This window comes from Leiobunum rupestre, chromosome 4 (assembly GCF_980474605.1).
Source record: "Leiobunum rupestre chromosome 4, qqLeiRupe1.1.hap1, whole genome shotgun sequence".
NCBI lineage: Eukaryota > Metazoa > Arthropoda > Arachnida > Opiliones > Sclerosomatidae > Leiobunum > Leiobunum rupestre.
The window spans coordinates 25,734,298-25,760,610 of NC_143387.1; the positions used below are offsets into that span (position 1 = coordinate 25,734,298).

The window sequence follows — 26,313 nt, forward strand, 5'->3', positions numbered from 1 at the left end:
TAAGTATAGCTCTTTATTATGGTTCAGATCATGTATTTTTTGTCTAAGAAACTAGATTTCCACGGCTTTTGCTCTCTCAAAGTTTTGCCTCGGCATATTGCCACGTACACCCAATTGTCGTATCCTCCGTACTTGCTTTCACCGAAAAGTCATCCACCCAATTATCGCAACCTTCAAATTGACGTACAATTATTTGTTGCGCACACCCAATTCTCGTATTCACCGTATTATCATCCACCTAATTGTGGCTCGCTCCCAATTGAAGTTCACCGTATTTTCGTTCACCGAAATGACGCTCCCACCAAATTGCGGCATACTCCTAATCATCGTCCACCCAATTGGCAAATACAACAAATAATCGTCCACCCAATTGGCAAATACCACAAATAATCGTCCACCCAATTGGCAAATACAACAAATAATCGTCCACCCAATTGGCAAATACAACAATAAATCGTCCACCCAATTGGCAAATACAACAAATAATCGTCCACCCAATTGGCAAATACAACAAATAATCGTCCACCCAATTGGCAAATACAACAAATAATCGTCCACCCCATTGGCAAATACAACAAATAATCGTCCACCCAATTGGCAAATACAACAAATAATCGTCCACCCAATTGGCAAATACAACAAATAATCGTCCACCCAATTGGCAAATACAACAAATAATCGTCCACCCAATTGGCAAATACAACAAATAATCGTCCACCCAATTGGCAAATACAACAAATAATCGTCCACCCAATTGGCAAATACAACAAATAATCGTCCACCCAATTGGCAAATACAACAAATAATCGTCCACCCAATTGGCAAATACAACAAATAATCGTCCACCCAATTGGCAAATACAACAAATAATCGTCCACCCAATTGGCAAATACAAAAAATAATCGTCCACCCAATTGGCAAATACAACAAATAATCGTCCACCCAATCGGCAAATACAACAAATAATCGTCCACCCAATTGGCAAATACAACAAATAATCGTCCACCCAATTGGCAAATACAAAAAATAATCGTCCACCCAATTGGCAAATACAACAAATAATCGTCCACCCAATCGGCAAATACAACAAATAATCGTCCACCCAATTGGCAAATACAACAAATAATCGTCCACCCAATTGGCAAATACAACAAATAATCGTCCACCCAATTGGCAAATACAACAAATAATCGTCCACCCAATTGGCAAATACAACAAATAATCGTCCACCCAATTGGCAAATACAACAAATAATCGTCCACCCAATCGGCAAATACAACAAATAATCGTCCACCCAATTGGCAACACCGAATCATCGCCCACCGTAAAAGTTTCCTACCAATTGTCGTAGACCCAGAACGAGCTATACGTACAGATTAATTAATTTTAGGCTATAGTCTATTTTGTTTTGATTTTTTTGCGAGAAGAGCGGACTTGTAGCCGGGAGTAGTGGCTGTAATCCCAAGCGTCTGGGAGGCAGAGTTTGTGGATGGCCGTGTGAGGACGACCACCAATCCGCCACGGGTGTCCCCACCCCAGTCCCCACGTATACCCTCGTAATTGGCATGGCCGTTACACATATCTCGCCCTGATTAATCAGGTGGACGAGCGGACTGAATTTGTCCCACATGACACGTTACAATCCCGAATAAAAAAATAAAAAAGGAGCGGATTTGTACCTCCTCGACGTTTGAAAGGCCTTAATGCGCTTGCTTAAAATATAAACAAATAACAAATAGCTAAATAATTTTACTTAATAGTAAAGTAAAAAGTTTAAGTTAGTATTTAGTGAAAATTACCAAAAAAAACTGCGTTTTTAAAGGCTAATAGTCTCAATTCACGAAAATCTTCATTGAGATCTAATCTTGGTTTATCTGGTCAGTGGTTTTTACGTTTTTAATTTTTTATCGACAAAACCAATCAAACCGATAAATTATAAGCAAATTTTACTGAATAAAGAGTAAATAGTTGAGCAATGAGCGGCAAAAAACATATTTCGGGGGCTCAAAAACGGCCTAAACGTAAAAGAGAAGTCTTAGAAGATAGCATTCAGAAAGATGCAATGAAACGTTTCTTGCACTCATCAGACAAAGGGGATATCAGTGTTCTAGGGGATGAATCTCATAATCAAGGTATTGCAGAAAACCATTATGCACTGACGTCGTGAGTGAAGTTGAAATAGTGGAAAACTTTAGTCCTACTAAGGAAAACGTTAGTCCTGCTAAGGAAATCGTTAAAGCTTGCGAGATCTCAGATATCTTAGCGATTGATATTAGTTTGAGTAAGGATTGTCTGCCCGTTCAGCCTAAAATCACTTCTTTTCCTAAAACTTTAATTGATGGTAAAAACCGAGGTTTCATTTCTTCTTGGTATGAGAAATATAAAATGCTCGAATACTCCGTAATAAAGGATAGAGTTTATGGTTTTTGTTGCCGCCATTTTTAGATCCACATCGATATATATATCGAGGGGGATCTATTGCAATCGTCAGATATTGTCGTCCTAAATTGCAACAACTTCCATATCTTTTTATTGGGGTGACATATCAACGCCGTTTTTTTTTCAGGAACACTTAATAGAGTTACCGCTACATGAGAAATCAAGTTACCCGGGTTAAAATTAGTTAGCGGAGATTTGGTGGCCCCTTTAATATGACCCCCCTCGCGTCTGTTGCGAATTTTTATGCAGCGTGTAATTTTTGATCCAATTGACTTATCGGTTTATTTATTTTTTTTTAAACCTCGTTCAACCCTTTACATTCGATATCAGTTGCAGTGCCGTAAACTACTTAGGGGACCAACTGTACCCCCTTTCCCGATTTTGGGCATTTTTCTTAAAAAAAAGCAACGACTTAGATATCTTTTTTATTGGAGTGACATATCAACGCCGTTTTTTTCCCAGGAACACTACCTGCGAAACCAAGCTCCGCGGGCTTAAAATTAGTTAGCGGAGTCGCTGACCAAACTAACAAATAAGTGTAACACTCAACGTCTGACCAGAAGTGTGACGAGTAGTAATAAATAAGTGTGACACCAAATTGTTTTTAAAATTCTAACAAAATATGGCCATAACAATAGCGTATTACCAGGAGAGTTATAAATAAGTTAGACACTATATAATTGAAAAATATTTCTAACAAAATATGGCCATATATAAGTGTGAAATATTCTTCACACCAAATTTTTTTAAAGATTCTAACAAAATATGGGGTAACTAATAAGTGTGACACTCAACGTCTGGACACTCAACGTCTGGCCAGAAGTGTGACTGGAAGTAATACATAAGTGTGACACATTTTTTTTTAATTGTATTACCAGGAGAGTTATAAATAAGTGTGACACTAAATTCTAACAAAATCTGGCGATAACAATAACGTATTACCAGGAGAGTTTTAAATAAGTGTGACACTTAATATTTGAAAAATATTTCTAACAAAATATGCCCATACGTACGTATTACCAGGAGAGTTGTAAATAAGTGTGAAAAAATATTTCTAAAAAAATATGGCCATAAGTAATATACAAGTGTGAAATATTCTTCGCAATTTCTGTACAGGGTGATTAAAATATTCTTCGTGATTTCTGTACAGGGTGATTAAAATATTCCTTGCGATTTCTGTACAGGGTGATTAAAATATTCTTCGTGATTTCTGTACAGGGTGATTAAAATATTCCTTGCGATTTCTGTACAGGGTGATTAAAATATTCTTCGCGATTTCTGTACAGGGTGATTAAAATATTCTTCGCGATTTCTGTACAGGGTGATTAAAATGTTCTTCGCGATTTCTGTACAGGGTGATTAAAATATTCTTCGTGATTTATGTACAGGGTGATTAAAATATTCTTCGTGATTTCTGTACAGGGTGATTAAAATATTCCTTGCGATTTCTGTACAGGGTGATTAAAATATTCTTCGCGATTTCTGTACAGGGTGATTAAAATATTCTTCGCGATTTCTGTACAGGGTGATTAAAATATTCTTCGTGATTTCTGTACAGGGTGATTAAAATATTCCTTGCGATTTCTGTACAGGGTGATTAAAATATTCTTCGCGATTTCTGTACAGGGTGATTAAAATATTCTTCGCGATTTCTGTACAGGGTGATTAAAATGTTCTTCGCGATTTCTGTACAGGGTGATTAAAATATTCTTCGTGATTTATGTACAGGGTGATTAAAATATTCTTCGTGATTTCTGTACAGGGTGATTAAAATATTCCTTGCGATTTCTGTACAGGGTGATTAAAATATTCTTCGCGATTTCTGTACAGGGTGATTAAAATATTCTTCGCGATTTCTGTACAGGGTGATTAAAATATTCTTCGTGATTTCTGTACAGGGTGATTAAAATATTCCTTGCGATTTCTGTACAGGGTGATTAAAATATTCTTCGCGATTTCTGTACAGGGTGATTAAAATATTCTTCGCGATTTCTGTACAGGGTGATTAAAATGTTCTTCGCGATTTCTGTACAGGGTGATTAAAATATTCTTCGTGATTTATGTACAGGGTGATTAAAATATTCTTCGTGATTTCTGTACAGGGTGATTAAAATATTCCTTGCGATTTCTGTACAGGGTGATTAAAATATTCTTCGCGATTTCTGTACAGGGTGATTAAAATATTCTTCGCGATTTCTGTACAGGGTGATTAAAATATTCTTCGTGATTTCTGTACAGGGTGATTAAAATATTCCTTGCGATTTCTGTACAGGGTGATTAAAATATTCTTCGCGATTTCTGTACAGGGTGATTAAAATATTCTTCGCGATTTCTGTACAGGGTGATTAAAATGTTCTTCGCGATTTCTGTACAGGGTGATTAAAATATTCTTCGTGATTTATGTACAGGGTGATTAAAATATTCTTCGTGATTTCTGTACAGGGTGATTAAAATATTCCTTGCGATTTCTGTACAGGGTGATTAAAATATTCTTCGCGATTTCTGTACAGGGTGATTAAAATATTCTTCGCAATTTCTGTACAGGGTGATTAAAATATTCTTCGTGATTTCTGTACAGGGTGATTAAAATATTCCTTGCGATTTCTGTACAGGGTGATTAAAATATTCTTCGCGATTTCTGTACAGGGTGATTAAAATATTCTTCGCGATTTCTGTACAGGGTGATTAAAATGTTCTTCGCGATTTCTGTACAGGGTGATTAAAATATTCTTCGCGATTTCTGTACAGGGTGATTAAAATATTCTTCGCGATTTCTGTACAGGGTGATTAAAATATTCTTCGCGATTTCTGTACAGGGTGATTAAAATATTCTTCGCGATTTCTGTACAGGGTGATTAAAATATTCTTCGCGATTTATGTACAGGGTGATTAAAATATTCTTCGCGATTTATGTACAGGGTGATTAAAATATTCTTCGCGATTTATGTACAGGGTGATTAAAGATTTCTACCCGTTCACCGACGCTGCCACAAATAAAGCGCGCGAACACCGTGTTTTCTCCCACACTTTTGGCCCAATATTTTGCTCGTCTTTCGGGGAACTTCGATGCGAGGCTGAGGGCTGTGTGGCAGAGTAGAAATTATATTTCTATACATTGTTGTTGACGGACCTGCCTCATTTTTTGGAATGTAGGGTTGTGGGCAGGAAATAACTTTTTCCCATGTAATGTGTCCCACGTGAAATTTCGATGTGGATCTAAAATTACGGCCTTGGCCGACTTGATATGAATAGTGTAGCGTAAGCGGAGCTGTTCATTGTAGTCCCTTTCTCTCCGTGTGTGGGTGTGGGGGGGTGTGTGTGGGTGTGTGTGTGGGTGTGTGTGTGTGTGTGTGTTTGTGGGTGTGTGCGAACGGCCCAAGGCGGGGACAATTTACTCTTAATATAATAGTATTAATAAGAATGTTGCTTCCCCCTTTATCTCTTTTGCTTATGGGAGTTTTAGATCTAGATTTGAATTAAATAAATCATTAGGTTACCTATATTTTGCTTTCAAAACAATTCACGTTTCGTCAGTCTGCGAGCGTCCGAAGGCAGGAAGTTTTCGTGTTTCAGGTCTACGCGCGTCAATGTAAGCGGCTCTATGGCTTTTACACTCGTTCGTTTTGCGCGATCTAGCGAAACAACTACTCGTCGTAGAAGAAATCCGAAACCACCATCGGATTCCTGAGATTTCAGGCTTATTAATAGACTCTATTTGAAGGTATATCCGATTAATTTTAAATGCTAAATCACTAGCGGAAATCTACGCTGCTTTTGATGCATATTACCAACCATACAATAATCCAGACTCACATATGTGTTTTTTCATATTTCTCAGAAACAAAACCAACCTTTTGATGAATTCTTGACTGAGCTTCGTTCGCAGGCACGACACTGTGATTTTGGCCAACTGCAAGACTCGTTGATCCGCTATCAGATATTATCTGGTATTCACAAACCTGAGCTTCGCAAGACGTTATTTTCCCATCAAAATCTGACTCTTACCCAAGCTATTACGATCTGTCAAGCTGATGAATCTTCAACTAATCATGCTGCGTTACAACGGGTTCCTCAACCACCCATACCTGCTGGTATCGATGCCTTGTACAACCATCCGCGGCGATTACGCCCTGCTTCCCACCAGTCTTCCTCTCAAGTCCGTCCGGGTGGTTATACTTCCTCCCGTTCTTCAGAGATCTATCGTGCGCCACGACACCGGTCATATTTGCCCAACCATCCTCAGTCTGCACCTTACAGAGGACTCCAGTTTCCTCCACGGCCACAGCTTCACCAACGGTCTTCTCACTTGTCATCTACTTCTCCTGCTTGCACGAACTTGGGTCTTCAGCATCTTCGCCGTATTCGGTGTCCTGCAGCCACATCTATCTGTCACAACTGCCACCGTAGAGGACACTGGGCGAGTCTTTGTCGCTCTTGCACTGTTCGTTCTCTCGTAGCAGCTCCTAATACACCTTTTGCTGCTGGCTTTCCTGGCTACTCCTCCCTGCATGAGCTGTCGGCTTCAAATACTCGTCAACTGGATCCTGGCATGACACTGCAGCATTATTCCTCTGCAGGGGCGTAGTAACCAGGGGGGGCAAGGGGGGCAATGCCCCTCCCTAGAATTTTACTGGGAGGGGCAACTAATGTTATAGCGCCCTCCAACTTTTTGGTCAGTTGAAATCTACGCAAGGCTCAAATTATATTTTAAAAGCATATAAAGCTTATAGAACCTCAACTGTGTTTAAATTTCAGTCTTTTCCCGCCAATTTATATAGCAGAAAAATGTACAAATGCATTCGGAGAAGCTACACTTCATTAAAAATTCAAAACCATTCTCCAGACCCCTTTTGGTTTCACTTTGCCCCCTCCAACTTCTAGAACGTTCCTACGCCCCTGTTCCTCTGGTGACTACACGCAAGGGCCATACTCTGAACAACTCTTCAACCCGTCCGATGTGCTACATCAACCTCAAACCTACTTTCTCAACTCCACCAGTTTTCACCAAGATGATGCCCTGGACTTTACTATCCATACTCTGACTGCTGTATGTGATGAGATGTCTGAGCCTGATCACTTTCCAACCGATGACGAATGGTATGGTATACCTAGATAATATGCCTGTTTGCTTTAATTTAGACTCCGGCTCTCAAGTCAACATACTGCCACAATATGACCGTTTTCTGAACCGATCCTCTCTGCGACCACCGTCTCGCCGTATAGTAGCCTATACTGGGCATGATGTCCCAGTCTTGGGTATGGCGGACTTTTCATGTGCCTCATTCGTAAGTAGCCGAAGACTAACTTTCTATGTAACTGCTACTAACACGGTCCCAATACTGGGCACCCATGCATTGACTGCACTGGGACTGGTTCAACGAGTGACACGTACTGGATCATTGCTTCCGCCACTTTCTACTGCTACTATCACCAATATCCATTCGGATCACAATCCCCAACAATTCATACAGCAATTTCCAGACGTCTTTGACAGAATTTGAAAGCTTCCGATAAAGTACCAGATTCACTTAAAACCAAATGACATACCATCTGTGTCCGTCGCACATAGACTTCCTCATGCTCTCCAGCAACCAGTCCTTGAAGAACTCCAGCGGATGCTGCGCGATGAAATCATTACCCCTGTCTATGGTCCGTCAGAATGGGCACATCCTATGATAGTGCGAAACCCGGACGGTGGTATACGCATATATCTGGATCCTCGTAAACTCAATCCTGTCATCAGACGCCAACCATTCTCATCGCCAACTGCTCAAGAAATATTTTCCAAAATACATGGTAGACAAATATTCACGGTGCTCGATGCGAAGAGTGCCTTTTGGCAGGTGGAGCTCACTGAGGAAAGTTCGTACTTATGTACGTTCTCTACCCCGTTTGGGAAATTTCGTTATCTCCGTCTTCCCTACGGTATATGCACAGCGACAGAAGTATTTCAGCAAGTAATGTATCAAATATTTCCTCCTGAAAAATTTACAAACACATACACATACATAGCAACGGATGACTTTCTTCTTACGGCTCCAAATATTACAGACCATAATCAACTACTTTTACGTATTTTACAGACTTCTCGTAATAATGACTTGACTTTTAGTTCTAAGAAACTTCAAGTCACTGTCAAAAAGATCAAATACCTGGGCCGTATTATCTCGCCAGAAAAAATCGAAGTTGATCCCTAGCGTATTAAAGCGATCATTGACAAAATTTGGCATGTTATGGAATTATGAAGACCCTGGTGAGTGATAATGCCACTTGTTTCACAAGTAACGAGTTCCAAATCTTCAGAATAACGGCTTCAAGTATTTGACCATTGCACAACATCACCCTGCTTCAAATGGTCAGGCTGAAAGGGCGGTGGATCTCTCGACGTAAGACTAGCAAGATTTCTCATAAACTATCGCCGCACTCCGCAAATTAGTGGTAAATCTCCAGCGGAAATCATGTTTGGAAGAGAAATCCGCACCAAACTTGACATGGTCCATCCAACCATGGAGAGAGGTAATGATAATATCAACATCGATAAACCTATAATTGAAATGCGAGAAGTAAATAATAATAGTAGCAATGACCATATCTCCAGCGATAAAACCATAAGTAAAAAGCAAGAAGTAAGCAGTGATGTTACCTGTAAGTTTCATCCTAATCAAAAAGTCTAAATCTTATAGCTTTAATAGAGTGTTTAATTAACAAGAACAAACACTAATACCCAAGGCACCACCTTAGGCTTGACGTAATTAGAAATATAGATGTGTTATCTGCACACGTGGAAATCATAATTATCTGCGCTCAACAAGACCTAGCACTTAGGGGTCATAGATATAATGAAGAAAATGGAAATAGGGGGAACTTCACTGAAGTTTTAGATCTACTAAAAAGAAAATGCCCTGATTTGAAAGCCAAGCGCGATAGTATGCCCAACAATGCCAAATATAGTCATGGCAAAATTCAAAATTAACTGATCAATGTAAGTGGAAATTTAGTGAGGAGGATGATTGTACAAGAGGTCAATGAATCTGTGGGTTGTATTCAGTAATTGCAGATGAAACTAGAGACAATTCAGGGGTGGAATAATTAAGAAAATAAAAAGGCATCGTAGAAAGATTTTTAGGATAATACAGATTTGCACAAGTTTGATTCTGAAACCATTAGTTTGGCCATAATTAGTCTTCTAAGGGAGAGCGGTTTGAAAATTGAAAATTGTGTCGCGCAGACGAATGATGGGCCTAGCTTAATGAGTGGACATGTAAATGGGGTCAGGGTGAAGCGACGGTAGGCGGCGATTGTCTATACGTGCACTGCTACGCTCACCGTTTAAATTAAGTTTTGGTTGACTGTTGCTCCAACATATTGCCAGTTTGGGAATTGCTAGATTTAGTTCAAGCAATCTACAATTTTCAAAGCAATTCAGTTATTAGATGTGAATATTTTGAGAACTCCCAGAAAGATCTGGATTATGACGTCGTTCTTAAAATGAAACAAAGCTGCAACACAAGGTGGTGGAGCAAAAGAAAAGGGCCTCCATTATTTTAGAAATAGGTTGATTTCGGTAGTTTTGTCATTAGAGAATTTGGTTGAAAACGGGAAATCTGAGGAGGCAGCTGAAAGTCGTGGGTATATTTATCAATTACACAACTTTAGCAACTTGATTTTGATTGTGGCTCTAGATGAAGTTTTAGGTGCTACCAATTCTCTTTCGGAATATTGGCAAATTCCAAAAGTCATTTTCACGGAAGCGGTTGCTCTTTGTGAAGCTACAGTAGCTACGTTAGAAAATGTAAGAACATCAACGATTTGAAAACATTTGGGAAGAAGCTTCAAAGATGGCAGAATCCGCCCTTATCTCCGTGCCTGATCGCAACAGCGAACCTTTAAGTTTACGAAAGCGGAATATAATTATTAACAAGAGGCTAAATCATAGTGTCATTACGTGCCCGACAGGTATCGAGAAATGGAAGCGAAAACCTTAATCGATAAGATGAGATCTACCTAGCTACTACGAGTTAATAGATAAATTTATATCAGAAATGATTCAAAGGAATAATCGCGTCTGATCCTCAGTTGCAAACCTTCCTTGACGAAAATGACGTTATATCTCATTGTAAAACATACAAGAGGTTCAATTTTGATATACATGCTTTAAAAGGGCAGATAGGAATAGCCAGAAATTTTATTAAATCCCAAAACCTGAGCACCTTTACCGACTGCTTTCTGTATTTAATAACGTTGGATGATGGCTTTCCAGATTTGGTCAAGTACTATAAAACTGTCCTGTACATTCCCGTGGCAAATACAATTTCAGAAAGAAGTTTTAGTACTCTGAACAGAATTGAAACGTGTCTACGAACAACAATGAGCGAGGACAGACTTTCAAATCTGGCCATACTTTCGATTAATAGCTACTTATCTAACTGCAGAAAAGAAAATCCTATGTTAGTGGTCGACGAGTTTGGAAAAACATCTAACCGTAGAACATCGTTTTTTGATTAAGAAACTTATAATCCAAAAAATGTTATTTTACTCTTGCCAATAAGAGTATATAGAATGAAGACATAATATTTGGTAAGGAGGTAAAAATGAAGGGGGGGGGGTGTATTTATGTGACGCAAAATTTTATTTCCATATGTATCATAACACTTAAAACCAGAAGTACTTACGAGGAGTGTACCCAAGGTGTTAATCACCGATTTTGGTGAAACTCAGGGGGTATGTAGACCTTGGGGTTACATGAATTTTCATCAAGGGATAAGTTACGCTGGGCTTCCATTTTGCCATGGCAACCGAAAATGTTTTTGACAACTTAAAATGAAAAAAAAGCATGGGATTTTCTCAAAAAAATTAAATTTTCAAATCTCAACTGACAGATTTATTTTAGTCAATTGCAATTGATTTAAGACGAATGTAGTCGAAACTTATTTATTTTAAGTAAATACTGCTCTTTTTATTCAATTTCGTTCATTTTAGTCAATCCAATTAATTCAACACGATTCTAGTCAATTTCATTCATTTAACCCAAATTCCGGTTGTTTAACCAAATTTCATTCATTTTATTCAATTTTAATCATTTTTAGCCACGTTTATGGCTGTTTTACCCAATTTTTTTTTAATTTTACCCAATTGTAGCCGATAATAGTTGTTTTAACACCATTTCACCCAATTTTGGACGAATTTTGATTATTTTACCCAAATTGTATCATTTTACCCCATTTTAGATTTTATCCAATTTTAAATATTTTAGGTCATTTTACCCAATTTTGGTCAATTTATCCAATTTTGGTCGATTTCAAAAAAAAAATATTTGACAATACCCTATTCAGGTAAAATTTTGCAAATATTCCTTCATTTATGAAATTCATTGAAATTTTCTCAATTTTACTCAAATTTGGATGAAGTTTACCCAAACTTGATGAATTTCACCCAAAATAGTTCAAATTTAGCATTTTAGTTGAGATTTGAAAATTTAATTTTTTTGAGAAAATTCCATGCTTTTTTTTCATTTTAAGTTGTTAAAAACGTAAGCCCAGCGTAACTTATCCCTTGATGAAAATTCATGTTACCCCAAGGTCTACATACCCACTGAGTTTCATCAAAATCGGTGATTAACACCTCGGGTACACTCCTCGTTAGTACCATGTCCATGTTAGTATCCTGTAATGATATGTGATTGCAAGGAAAAAATGAAGTTAGATGGGGCCTCCTACTAAAGAGATTTGTTTGGTTCACTCATTTATTTATAGCTATATTATCAGGAAGTTTTTCACAACCACGATGACCAAAGGCATTTCGAAACCGGAAACTCTAGAAACCGTACAGTAAGAAATCGAAGTATATTAAGCGTTGCTGAAGCAGCTGAACGCAGCCCAGTTTCTTTCCTCCATGCTCTATGGATTCTTATTACCGAGTTTATGGTTTAGTAAATTATATTTGTAATTAACTTTGTGGAAAACTTTTGGCTTAAATGACGATTTAGTCGTATGCGTTTGATTACAAACTTTATTGTAATCCGATTTCGGTAAGCTTTCAAATTGTTACTCATTTAGTTATTTATTAAAGGGTTAAGTATGTTATGACCGAGGCTTAACCACATGCTAATGATTCTATTGTCCTATTCTATTTACCTTGAATTAATAATAAATCTTACATCTACAACGTTTTTCATTTACTTTCAGAGAAAGCTATATTTAATGCCAGATAAGCTCTGCAGTGTGTTTCTCAATACCCAAAGATGGTGAAATATTATTACAATAAAGATTCCTTCCAATATTCCTGGGACCAAGTAGCAAGAGCATTTTGGTCAAGATATCCTAATCCATACAGGTATTGACTTCTATACATCAATTTTTATTATTGTATGCCTACTACTATTATTGGTTTTTTAGCTCTCATGTTCTGACTGAAGATGTTATATTTCGGCGGGTAGAAGGATCAAAACTATTTTCTACTAGACTATTAACAAAGACCAATAGAATACCAAAATGGGGAGAACGGTTTATGAGTGTGAAAGATGTGCGAATTGTTGAAGAATCCATTGTAGATTCGGAAAAAAAAACCATCACCACTTACACTAGAAATATTGGAATGAGGAGCATTATGGTATTGATTATTCCTTACTAATTTCTTATTACTTATTAATTTATTATTTCCTTTCCACAGACTTTAGAAGAAAGATGTGTTTATAGTCAGACACCAGATAGTGATGGTCAGAATACAATTTTAGAGCGTCAGGCGTGGGTTTCATCATCTGTTTTTGGTTTTGCCACTGCAATACAAGCATTTGGTATAGAACGTTTCAAAAATAATATCTCTAAAACAAAAAAAGGTTTTACGTATATTTTAGAAAACATGTATCCAAATACTCTTGGGACCCAAAATGAACCTAGTAATTTGTTAAGCGGGGCCACAGTCGCAGAACGTAGTGAAAAGTTAAGAGAAACCGCAAAAAAAGCGACAGAATTGGCCAAATCAAAAGCAGTTCCTTTGATGGCTGCTGCCAGTGGGGTTTCAGCAAATCGTCAATGATAAAAATTGCTTAAAATTTGCCATTCTCGTTTGTTCTGTTTTGTCCAAATATAGATTTAAGTCCAGTTTTATTGGATGTGTTACTTGTTTAAGATTATTTTTATTGAAATTTCCTCATAAGATCTACTTATAACCATGTACTTTACCAAACCATAATTTATTGAAACTGCAGGTCAGGAACTATCAATTTCGTTATAAATCGCTATGTGGGAGTGAAAGTTGAGCAAGTCAAGAAACTCGAGATACTTCACTTTTGAAACATTTAAAATAAAAATCCTTGGGTATTTTTACAAAATACAGAATCATTAAATTTTTTAATCCCTCTTAATCTTTTTGTTTTTATTACCAGATTGTTATTCTAGTTATAAAATGGAAAAATTGTTTTTTTTTTCAAATGGATTTCCTTAGATTTGCTCGACTTTTGCTCGAAATACACCAATCACATTTTGCGCGTACAAATAAGCAACAAGCCCAATAAAATGATCATCTTAGCCTTTGAAAGATAATGTAATTCACCAATAAGCCTAGTATTAATATTTTAAAACAATTGTTTTATACAAATTTTATTTGGCGATTTCCAAGTGTCAGGTACATAAACTTTTTAAAAATTCATCAATGAAATGTACTATATATATATATATATATATATATATATATAATAATATATAAAGAAGCTGATACATGTCATATAGCCTTAGAGTTCCAAATTCCAAAGCAAATCAGCAAAAGTGGTCTGCATTAAGAATTTTGATTCGCAGAGAATCATAATTGTATGGCACAATAATACATGTAAAAAAATCAGAATACAGTACAAGTATTTAATTACAATCCGCTTTAAATATAAATTCCAACTTTAGCTCTCACTTGTTTGAGATCTGAATGAGTTTGTTTATTTCACTCATATTTAACTAATGGCTGTATGACACAAAGGGCAGGCATTCCTAATGTAGAGCCATTTTCTCAAGCATGCCCGATGGAAGAAATGGTGACATGGAGTCTCGCAGCTTTTATTTTTCGAATTTGCAGTCATTTCCGCAAAACATATGGAACACAGGTCATTTTTCTCCTTCAATATTTCATTGTTGGCCGAAGGAAGAGAAATAGTATGCTGAGCGGCTTTGCGGCGCAAATTAAAGCTTTGCCATCCTGCCACTAATCTTTGCCAAACATTGACGTAACAGTGGACAAGAATGATTGTCGAATTGGCCCAATTCCACTTTGTTTGATTTTGAGCTGAACCGTCGCTTGGAGAATCAATGAGACCTACTGCAACTACAAATAGAGCCACAAGAAACTCTAGTATCTTGGTGAAAGCTCTTGTGTAATAGACAACATCGTCTAAACTATCCCATGGCTCTTTTTGCCAGGAATCATATACAAACAGGAAATAAACAATCAACAGGTCAATGACCTAAAATCAGCAAAAATATAAATTAGTTTTAAACATTGTGGCATACCATAGGTATTAATGTACCTGAAAAGATGTCAGCAAACAACTGGAGAGCAAAATTATCATCCAGAAATCAATGGAAAATAACTGAATGAATAAGTACGTCAGATAAAGAGGGAAACAAAAGAGAAATGCACAGAGTGAAAATACACGCAGTCTTTTAAAGCCATTTGACCCGCTTCTGTTTGTTCCCAATGAGAGTAAAACTGGTTCAACCATTTCGAGCATTGATTGCAGCAAAGTTGATAAATCAATGAACAGAATGATAGTCATGACGGCCATTTTACTTGGCATTCGCATTTCCATTAAACTAGAAATTCAATTGAAAATTTGAGCAGTTGCATATTTTTTTTTAAATGTTAATCTTACCCAGTCTGTATGGCAAAGAGAACCAGCGTTAAGCCTTCGGTCCAACCACTATAAGCTGTACTGATTTCATCAAGATTTGGTGTGGGAGATGACAGCTGACCCATCAAGAAGCACTTGGTGCCTTTTAAAACCAGGCGAGATAGGTGTGAAACTATGACCGCAGTTGCCAGAAGACTAACAGGACTGCTGCAGATGCTACTGACAATGCTTATTACCAAAATGTACCACTCTTCACCCAAAAACCAGGAACTCTTGTAATAGTTGGACGAGTTTTTCTTCATAGCACTGAAGAACTTGGTGGCAAATTGGCCCAACCAAAAGACAAGGAAATGATTTGGCACAAAAAGCTTATTCCATAGGCTGACAAGTAACGTTGTCCATCCATTAACTTCGTTAACCGTAATTACAGCATCATGATACGCTTCTTTCAGACAACCAGTAACCTTCGGTATTTGGAAGTATATGTATCTTGTGATACTAGCAGCCACAATGGTGCTTCCTATATTATGAATTATTTCCAAGGAATCTTGGGGAAAGTTAAGTAACTTGGCCAATAGGGGAAGAGAAAATGCATTGAGGAATAAAATGTGAGGCTTCCCAGGACCCCTTAAAAGGAAACTAGCTGTTACTGCTAGTAGCACTTGCACTCCTAAGAATGTAAACTGTTTCGTTAAGAAACTATCCCTGTTTCCTTCAACTGGAGAAGTGTGTGGAAAAAGCGAGAGGTCAGGCTCGCGGTGAATGTAAAAATACGAGAGGAGATTTCCACTGAGCAATAGAGCGAAACTGACAAAATGTGTGTAGAGAGCTTGAACTTTTTTTAAAGGTAATAACAACAGGAGAAAGCCATGGAGCAGAGCTATTTAAAAAAAGTATGATCTAAGAATAAGTCTCATTATACCATATGTCTATAATATTGTTCCAGAGGAATGGCAATTTCTTTATTCTGAGAGGCAATGGGCTTCATTGCTTATTTGTATCTCTCCGCTTTAGCATATCATGTGGCCTCTGACAGATACTCACTAGAGAGTAACTTTGCTTTCGCTGATGTCACTTTTCAACTGGTTCTCAACAACATATTTACCAAAATGTCATGCTTATGGAAATATTATAGACCTATGAGTACACCAGATGTAAATTCTGATTATACCTATATTTGTGAGAAGAGCATCAATTATATCTCTAGAACTAATTGAGTGGGGTAAGGATTTATTACGTTCATGTTGCCACCACCAATCAATAATTAGAAGTCCTGGAAGACGGAGGAATATGCCTACAGCAGCATCAATATGAGAAGCACTAAGAGGCCACATGATTATTCTACCTTTTTAGAACGTAAGTTATTGTCGAAAGTCACTGAAACGAAATTGGTTTAAGACAATGCCAAAGACAATCTTAATAATTAATAAAAATTACCAAAATTTTAGTTGAAAGAAGTACATTATTTTTGGACAAAATCAATTTTCGATGAGTACTTTTGGAAGTATCTTAGTAAATTCTATAAAAATGTTACCGAAGGTTTTTTCAAGCGTCGCAAACTCACAATAATCACTCGCAATTTTTAGAATTCTATTTTTTTTTTAAATTATTAAATATTTTATTTGGTGTATGTGGCAGCATGGCCTTCACACCAACATCAGCAAGGTTCATGTAGTGACAGCAGTAAATGAATGACAATTGAAACTAAATAACAGTTGTACAAAAATCCGCCAAAAATTAAAGAAGACAGGTATTATCTAATATGCACCGCACGCAGTAGAGTACAAAGGTCCGTGATGACAGGGAGTTCACCTTTGCTGGATAGCCGTCTTTAAGAAAACGTTTACAATCGGGGGACGAATTAATAGGTCCTTCAATAAAACATCTTCAATTAAATCCCTAAGAAGTAATATTTACGAAAGCCAGGACCAGTATGCAACAAGTGTTTAATTTTAACCATATAGCTTTTTTTTTTACATATTAAGGGTTAAGGCTTAATAAAAATATGGCGTTCTATATACAGGTGAAAAGTTTCAATTCAAAAAGCACTATATAAACACTAACTTGCAGGTCCTGGCTCTCGTATATATTACTTCTTGGCGATTTCCTTGAAGATGTTATATTGAAGAGTCTATTCGCCCAGATTTGCACAGCGGTCTGCGGAGTGCCGACATGGGCCGGACACCACCGCAACTTTACTGACCGGGGATAATCGCTACAGAGACTCCGAAAGCGAAACACATGAGGATCAGCACCATTACAGGTGCGGATCATATAGTTAAAGCTGTCTTGGAGTCCGACGACCAATGAGAAGTGACGTTTTAAATTCAAAAGTCGCCTCTCATTTTGCGTCCGTACAGATTCCGGGATTTTCAAAACACACGGCGATTTCGCGTTGGCGGCGTCTGCTTTTTTCGGCGTAGTTTTTATTTTCTTAAAATTTGAGTTTACATTTTTTCTCATGACTGTAAATTGGAAAAATATGTAGTTTTGAAAGCTGAATAGTTTGAATGTACTGTATTTTCCGATTTCATTATCCCTTTAAGGAGATCCGTGTAGATTGGGAACTCCTAAAATAGCCCGGAGTGCCACGTTTTGTACTTTATCGAGCCGGGCTAGATGAGTAGCAGCCGCGGAATTGTTGACAATGCTGGGGTAGTCTAACCTTGAGCGTGTAAAATGGGTTTCAACGCTTCACTACGACGTGTTGAGCAACCGTTGATAATCGTGCTGTCAATACCAAGGTACAAGTCTAGAAGTCTGTGATGTTTTTAATTGGTGTTGGAACTAATAACTTTTATTAAGAGAGATTTACATAAGGATCGTTTGTTGTCTAGCTCCGCGATGATGCCCTCTTCGCTTTGTTTCTCTCGCGATAGATGGCGATAGCGCGTCACTACAATCCTCCCCGTTTGTTTTGGAGTGATCCGGTATTAATAATATTAAACACAAAAATACTGTTTCGGTAAAACAAATTAGTTACAAACATTTTAAATTCTAAAATCATGGCAGCTGTCGATAGCTTTTCGAAACTTTGCCAATAAAACGCGTCACATTTCGTCTATTAAATACCGCGGAGGTCTTCTATTCTGGCGTAAATTGTATCTGTGTTCCGGACGAGCTGGGTTGTTGCGCCGTTGTTCAAGTGGCGCTGTGACTGGTGGGTTTCCGCGGTTTCTCTGGATGTTGGGGCGCGGAATGTCGTCCTCCACAACGGTTGGGGTGTTTCGTGGGACCTTTCCGTCGAAATGCTTGAAAAAGCTTTGGTTTCTTGTGACAGTGCGGTTTGAGTTTTCAGCGGTAATCAGAGAACCTTTGGTTTTTTTTATAGTAAGTATGTCGGTGGCGAATGTAGATGTTAGTTTGCCTTGTTTCTTGGTTTTAACAAGCACTCTGTCGCCCACCGAAAAGGAACGAAGGTTCTGTCGGAGACGTTTATCGGCGTGAAACTTCATTCGGTTTTTAGCGAGTTTGTCGGCTTTGCGTAATTGCTCGTTGTTCGACTGCACGTCTTCTGTCGTGTGTAGCTGGGGTAGCTTGCAGTTGACTGCACGGCCGAACATAATCGTTGCCGGGGCAAGGTGAGTCGACGAGTGAGGAGTCGAACGATAGTTTAAGAGGAACAGATGGATGACATCGCGCCAATCGACCCTATCAATTGCTGATGTTTGCAGCGATTTTTTTAAAGTTCGGTTCAGTCTTTCCACCAAGCCATTGGCTTGAGGCTAGAGTGGGGTGATACGCCGGTGGTGAAAACCCAATTCAATGGCAAAATCGGAAAAGTCGAACCCGTTGAATGGTGGTCCATTGTCGCTGCGGACTGTAGACGGGATCCCAAAAGCGCAAAATAACCGTTTAAGAACGGGTATCACTTTGTCGGCCGCCGTCGAACGGACTATCTCTACGATAGGAAACCGAGAATGGTCGTCGACAAGTACAAGAAGATAATCGCCATTTGGCAGAGGACTGGCAAAATCCACTGACACAGACTGCCAAGGTGATTGCGGTAATGGTGAAGGAGAGAGAGGAGTGTTCTCACGACACGTTCCCGTGCTTTGACAAGCTAGACAGTTGTGGACTTTCTCGTCGACCATCTTGTCCCTACCGGGAAACCAAACTTTACCACGTAAGAGCTGTTTCGTTTTGGTTGTTCCTTGGTGGCCCTCGTGTGCGAGATCAACAGCCAAGTGGCGAAGAGAGTTCGGTAAAACAATGCGAGATCCGCGAACTAGAATGTTCTGAACAACCGAAAGTTCGTCCTTGATTTTCTCGAAAGATTTCAATTCGGTGATTAATTGATATGTCGCGGTTGTTCGATGGGTTTGGTAGGTGCCATTTCTTAAACTGGAGGAGATGCATTGCTTGTTGAATGGTATGGTCATCAGCCACTGCGTTGGTGACTTGGGTCAAGGTCATGGCCTTAGGAATCGTGCGCGTTAGAAAGGAAAAAACTTTATACATCTGCGCGTCGCGATTCAGAGTATGGCGCAGTATGCGTCTCAGGTGCGCGATACAAAAAATCTGTGGGATTTGTAGCACCTTTCTCATAACGGGTGAAGTAGTCGAATCTTTGTAGTCGAAGACGCCATCTCTCGATACGTGCTGGAGAGTGGGGGTTGGTCGTGTTGAACACAAATTCCAAGGGTTTGTGGTCCGTAACGATTGTGAACTGTTTTCCGAAAAGGTTGTTACGTCATAGTTCTGTTGTATAACCTTTTTATCATTTTAACGCTTATCAATATTTTTCACGATATTAGCGATTTTTTAAATGACTACATAAAGTTAATTATTTTTTAATTTTTGTATATAAACTTAACATTACTTATGTATCTGGAGTTACAGTCATTCGTCCATCAATTATGTAAGCATCCTACTCTCTTAATAAAAAGATTAGTTTAACTTAAACCCATTGGTATCACTTTATTTTAATCTTCGTTGCTGTCACGAACATCTTTTTGGTCCGTCGAGCCGGATATAAATCACCAAGCGGTTAATCAGTCAAATGAATCGTTAAGACCAGTATCCTTTATCGTGAGACGCAGCTACGCAAGTTTGAATTCAGTCATCTATCAACGGTGGTTAACTTCAATCTTCAAATGGATCCGTACCTCATCAGGAGACGAACAGTCAAGGGTCAAATAACCAGACTTGAGACGGTGAAGACAAATCATGCCATCACACCGATAATACCAGCAGCAGTTACGCTGTATAAAGACAAGGCTAATACACTCGCTCACGAATTGGACGACGTACATGCAAACATCGTTAACAGGTGCCCGTCAACGGACTTTGAAACACATGAGACAGAGTACAACGATCTCGTCACTCGCATGGAAGATCTGGTTGTATTCTTCACTTTTCTCAGCAATCAAGTACCAATAGTGAGAGCGACTAGTCAACCCACAGCAGATATCAAGCTGCCAAAACTGGAATTACCTGTCTTCGGAGGGAATTATATCGATTGGTTTCCTTTCCATGACCTGTTTACTGCCACGGTCCACAGTAATGCAGCACTATCCAACGCTCAAAAGTTTCAATATCTGAAGTCTACTCTCCGTGGCGAAGCAGCGTTACTGATTCATTCGATACCAGTCACGGATGGTAACTATACCGAGGCTTGGGATATATTACTTAACCGTTTTAACAATACTAGAGAGATCATAAATGCTCATGTCAAACGGTTATTCAATCAACCTTCAGTTAAAGACGAATCGGCAACAGCCTTGAGACGATTGATTGACACTAGCGCTGAATGCATACGAGCATTAAAGGTCTTAAACGAGCCAGTTCAATATTGGGATGCGATGCTGTTACACATAATTGGAGAGAAACTTGACCAGGAATCCAGACGGCAGTGGGAGTTATCGCTAAAAGGAACCGCAAAGCCAAAATACGAGGATTTAACAACATTCCTCGAACAAAGAGCCAGGGCCCTAGCTGCCTCCCAACCGTCAAGCAATATAAAGATAAAGACGTTGGCGTTTCCCAAGAAAAATCCATTATCACACCATGGTTCAATTCAAGACAACGTCTGTCCTATCTGCAGTGAACAGCATCCCTCCTTCAGATGTCCATCATTACTCAAAGCCAATCACGAAACCCGTTGGAGACTGGTAAAAACACATTCACTTTGTTTTAACTGCTTAAAGGGAGACCGTGTTAGCAGAAACTGCAAAGCCGGAAGCTGTCGAAAATGTAAGGCGAAGCACAATACGCTTTTACATGCCGAATTGCAAGAGAATTCCTCGATTCAAGAAAGATCGAATGGAGACATCGTCGTTCATGTGTCACGACCAAAATTAGGACCTGCTCAAGTCATATTGCCAACAGCTATGGTTCAAATCCAAGGAAGTCAAGGCAGTACTTGGTCCAGTCGAGCTCTGATAGACTCCTGGTTCACAAGCAAGTTTCGTCTCTGGACAACTCATGCAGAAACTAAAACTTAGACGGAATTATCAAAATATACAGATAGGAGGAATCAGTGCCACTGGTATCACTCATTCAAGAGGTGGTACAACGCTGAACTTGGGCTCTCACACAAACGCCAATTTCCATATCACTGTCCCAGTACTTATTCTCAAGAACGTGACGGAAAGACTTCCCAACTTCACCTTCAATATCCAAGACTGGTCTCATTTCAAAGGTCTAAAGCTGGCAGATCCCACGTTCCACGTATCAGGTTCAATCGATCTCTTGCTAGGAGCTGATGTCTACTTGGACTTAATTGAAGATGGAAAACTCTCGGGAAAACCTGGACTTCCTGGCGCTTTCAACACCGTATTTGGCTGGGTGGTAGCTGGAACTCTTGGAGGTTACGAGACCAAGACAACATCTTCAATCAAAATCAACCATTGCAGCCTCGAACAGCAACTCGCCAAATTTTGGGAAATAGAAGAGCTAGCCCCGAGACCACTTTTTACCTCCATCGAACGACAATGCGAAGCTCACTTTCAAGATACAGTCACTCGAGATCCCAAAGGAAGATTTATCGTCAGATTACCGATGAAAACTAACAAAGAGAAATTCGGTGAATCACGATCCATAGCCTTACGACGATTTCAATACATCGAAAGACGACTACGAGCTAATCCTGAAATCTACAACAAATACAAAGAATTCATGGATGAGTATCAGACTTTAAATCATATGGAATTGGTACCCACTGATCATCTCCAGGATGACAACGCTTATTACTTACCACATCATGCAATATTCAAAGAGTCAAGTTCTACCACGAAGACCCGGGTCGTATTTGATGGCTCGGCAAAGATGGCGAATGGAATTTCCCTAAATGACGTTCTTCTCGTGGGACCGAAATTGCAAGACGATTTGGTGAACTTATTAATAAGATTCAGGAGTAATGCCGTAGCATTAACCGCAGATATCGAGAAAATGTATCGGCAGATATTGGTTGCCCCGGCAGATCTTCGCTACCAACGTATTCTCTGGCGACGACAGAAGGAAGATCCCATTCGAGATTATCAACTGAAGACTGTAACATACGGGACATCAGCGGCACCCTATCTCGCTACAAAAGTTTTGCAACAATTATCCGAAGATGTCAAGTCCAATTATCCATTAGCAGCTCAAGCGTTGCGAGAAGATTTTTATATGGACGATCTCTTATCTGGTACTGACGATACCAATACAGCGATTAAACTACGAGAGGAATTAAATATAGCAACGAATCAAGCTGGACTCCCATTGCGAAAATGGGCCTCAAACGATTCCCGTCTCCTGGAAACCATTCCGTCCGACCTACGAGAAACTCTAGTTCCTCTAAACATGGATAATGCAGAATCAATTCTTACCTTGGGATTGCAATGGACTCCAGCGTCAGATGTCTTATCCTTCTCTGTCAAGTCACCAAAGTCACGACTAAAAGTCACTAAACGCACTATGCTGTCTGACACGGCCAAAGTGTTCGACCCGTTGGGTCTCCTAACACCAGTCCTCGTTCGAGCAAAGATTCTTTTACAAAAAATGTGGCAAATTAAGATTGGTTGGGATCAAGAACTACCCGAAAATATCGTTCAAAGATGGGACACGTTCAGAGAAGACTTAACCATGATCGAAAACCTACGTATTCATCGACATATCGGTCAAGTACACATCAAGACGTCGAGTCTTCATGGTTTCTGTGACGCCTCAGAGACAGCTTATGCAGAAACGGTGTATCTGAAGACTACAACTTACTTTGGAACGACTAAGGTTCGACTGATCATCGCTAAAACCAGGGTCGCTCCTCTAAAGCAAATTACACTGCCCAGACTGGAACTTTGCGCTACGGTACTCCTCGCTCGACTCCTTTTGATCGTACAACAGTCTCTTCGTCAACCCATAGCGGAAGTTTATGGCTGGAGTGATAGCAAGATTGTACTGTCATGGCTAGCATCGACTCCTCAGCGATGGAAGACCTTTGACGCAAACAGAGTTTCTGAAGTTCAGAACGTAAAGCCCTCAATTCAATGGCATCATGTTCCTGGTATATCCAACCCATCTGACTGTGCTTCCCGTGGAATCGAAGCAAAGGAGCTCCTTAATCATTCATTATGGTGGAATGGTCCAAACTGGCTTAAAAACAATGTTCCATACGATAACGAACAATCTACTAGAGATGATCCTGAATGCAGTATCGAAGAAAGAATCCACACGGTCACCGTCATGCAGTGTAGCCTAGATCAGAGCCTTCTCCAGAAATACTCGTCGTTAACCACGGTACTCCACGTAACGGCGTATATCCAGAGGTTCAGTCGCAACTCCAGAACAACTAGAGACCAGAGAGAGATGGGACCATTGACGAAAGATGAAATTGAGTTGTCCCTTAACCATTCGATCAAACTTGCTCAGATGAAATTAAGCAATTAACAGCCAAGAAACCATTGTCCTCAAAGAGTAAAATCCTGACGTTGACACCCTTCCTCGACCAAGCCGGCCTCTTAAGAGTTGGAGGACGCATCCGGAACGCTAAAATCTCTCTGGATCAGATCCATCCAGTCATTCTTCCACTGAAACACAGATTTACCGATCTCGTCATTCAGCAAGAACATCTCAAAACCCTTCATGATGGGCCTCAACTTATCATGGCGTCACTACAATCAAGATACTGGATTCTGAACTCCCGTGACGCTGTCCGGTTCCACGTTCGCAAATGTATGCGATGCGTCCGTCAACAAGCACGTACAATCAGTCAACTAATGGGAGATCTACCATCAAATCGAGTCAATCCCGGTAGAGCGTTCCTGAAATGCGGAGTGGACTACGCCGGACCCTTCCATCTTAAAGTTTTGAAAGGCAGAGGATGCAAGGGTTTCAAAGGCTACATCGCACTTTTTGCATGCTTTACTACAAGAGCTCTACACTTAGAACTCGTGAGTGACATGTCAACCGAGGCCTTCCTAGCTGCATTCAAAAGATTCACCTCTCGCCGAGGAAGATGTACAGATATCTATAGCGACAATGGTTCAAATTTCATAGGCGCTAGCAAGGAGTTGAAGGATTTCGAAAAAACTATCAACACTACTACGACAGATCAGTCCCTTGCTAGATGGATGAGCGACGAGGGCGTTGTCTGGCACTTTAATCCTCCAGCAGCTCCACACTTCGGCGGACTCTGGGAAGCCGGCGTAAAGTCGGTTAAGTTCCACTTAAAAAGAGTCATCGGCGAAACCCGTCTGACCTATGAGGAGATGCAGACCCTGCTTTGTCAAGTGGAAGCGTGTCTCAATTCTCGCCCGCTTACCTCAATGTCCGCAGATCCAACCGATCTCGCTGTATTAACTCCTGGTCATTTCCTGATTGGCAGTGCTCTGACGGCCATACCAGAACCGGACTTCACATCGACCAAAATCAACCGCTTATCCCGATGGCAGCTTTCACAACAACTACTACAGCATTTTTGGAGGCGTTGGCAAGCCGAATACCTATCGAGACTTCAACAACGACCCAAATGGGCGAAACCCTCCCGAAACCTACAGATTGGAGATCTCGTATTATTAAAGGAACAACCTCCACCAACAAAATGGAAAATTCGACGAGTCATTCAAGTGCATCCAGGATCTGATCAACTGGTCCGTGTTGTCACAGTAAAGACCGCAGGCAACGAGCTGAAACGTCCAGTCACTAAACTTTGCCAATTACCATTGGACTAGCAACCGTAAAGAAGTAACCTTCAGTAATATTAAAATTTAACATTTTAAGGTGGCCGGAATGTTACGTCATAGTTCTGTTGTATAACCTTTTTATCATTTTTTTTTTTGTATATAAACTTAACATTACTTATGTACCTGGAGTTACAGTCATTCGTCCATCAATTATGTAAGCATCCTACTCTCTTAATAAAAAGATTAGTTTAACTTAAACCCATTGGTATCACTTTATTTTAATCTTCGTTGCTGTCACGAACAAAGGTATAGTTCGAACTTTTCACACGCCCACACGACCCCTAAAGCTTCTTTCTCAATTTGGCTAAACTTTTCTTCGGAAGCCGTCAGAGCGCGACTAGCGAAGGCTATGACTAACCGCTTGCCTAATTGGCCAACTTGGGTTAGAATAGCTCCCAAGCCGATAGGACTGGCGTCGGTGTAGATCTCAGGTTAGGGTTGAAGAAAGCCAAATGTCTTTCTGCCGAGAGTTCCGCTTTGATTAGGTCAAAAGCGTCTTGTTGAGGTGGTCCCCATTCAAAATGGACGTGTAGTTTGGTTAGCCGGCGTAAAGGCTCAGAGATTGTAGAGAAGTTAGGAAGGAACCGTGAACAGAAGGTGACCATGCCCAGGAAACTTCGTATCTCTTTGGCAGATTTTGGTGGTGTTGCGTTCTGAAGAGTCGACAACCTGTCTGGGTCTATTTTTAAACCGTGTTCACTGACGATCATTCCAAAAAATTTAAGTTCAGGTTTATTGAGCACACATTTGTCGGCGTGTAAAGTGAGACCATTAACGGAGAGAGCCTGTAAGACTTTGTCCAGAGTTGCATCATGGGTTTCTTGATCGGTACCGCCGATTATGATATCGTCGGTTAGGTTGAGAGTCTTCGGTATTCCG

General features: G+C 39.6%; 3 protein-coding genes across 3 annotated transcripts; 2 read left to right on the forward strand and 1 right to left on the reverse strand.

The window, feature by feature from the left end:
• The first annotated feature begins 12,318 nt into the window (after positions 1-12,318).
• On the forward strand, positions 12,319-13,544 carry prel (preli-like). The gene is made up of 4 exons (XM_090171501.1): positions 12,319-12,466; positions 12,624-12,771; positions 12,834-13,047; positions 13,108-13,544. The coding sequence occupies exons 2-4, from the start codon at positions 12,680-12,682 to the stop codon at positions 13,471-13,473; spliced, it is 672 nt and encodes a 223-aa protein (XP_090027627.1). The 5' UTR covers positions 12,319-12,466; positions 12,624-12,679; the 3' UTR covers positions 13,474-13,544.
• A 554-nt stretch (positions 13,545-14,098) lies between these two features.
• On the reverse strand, positions 14,099-16,877 carry LOC149947269 (RING finger protein 145-like). Its single transcript, XM_090171500.1, has 5 exons — positions 16,709-16,877; positions 16,443-16,648; positions 15,293-16,151; positions 14,948-15,233; positions 14,099-14,884 (listed from the first exon to the last, which is right to left on the reverse strand). Exons 2-5 carry the CDS (start codon positions 16,603-16,605, stop codon positions 14,378-14,380), a joined length of 1,815 nt encoding a protein of 604 aa, XP_090027626.1. The 5' UTR covers positions 16,606-16,648; positions 16,709-16,877; the 3' UTR covers positions 14,099-14,377.
• Positions 16,878-20,367: 3,490 nt separating this feature from the next.
• Positions 20,368-25,422, forward strand: LOC149947270 (uncharacterized). The gene is made up of 3 exons (XM_090170870.1): positions 20,368-21,673; positions 21,744-23,942; positions 24,122-25,422. The coding sequence occupies exons 1-3, from the start codon at positions 20,368-20,370 to the stop codon at positions 25,420-25,422; spliced, it is 4,806 nt and encodes a 1,601-aa protein (XP_090026996.1).
• Positions 25,423-26,313: the final 891 nt, after the last annotated feature.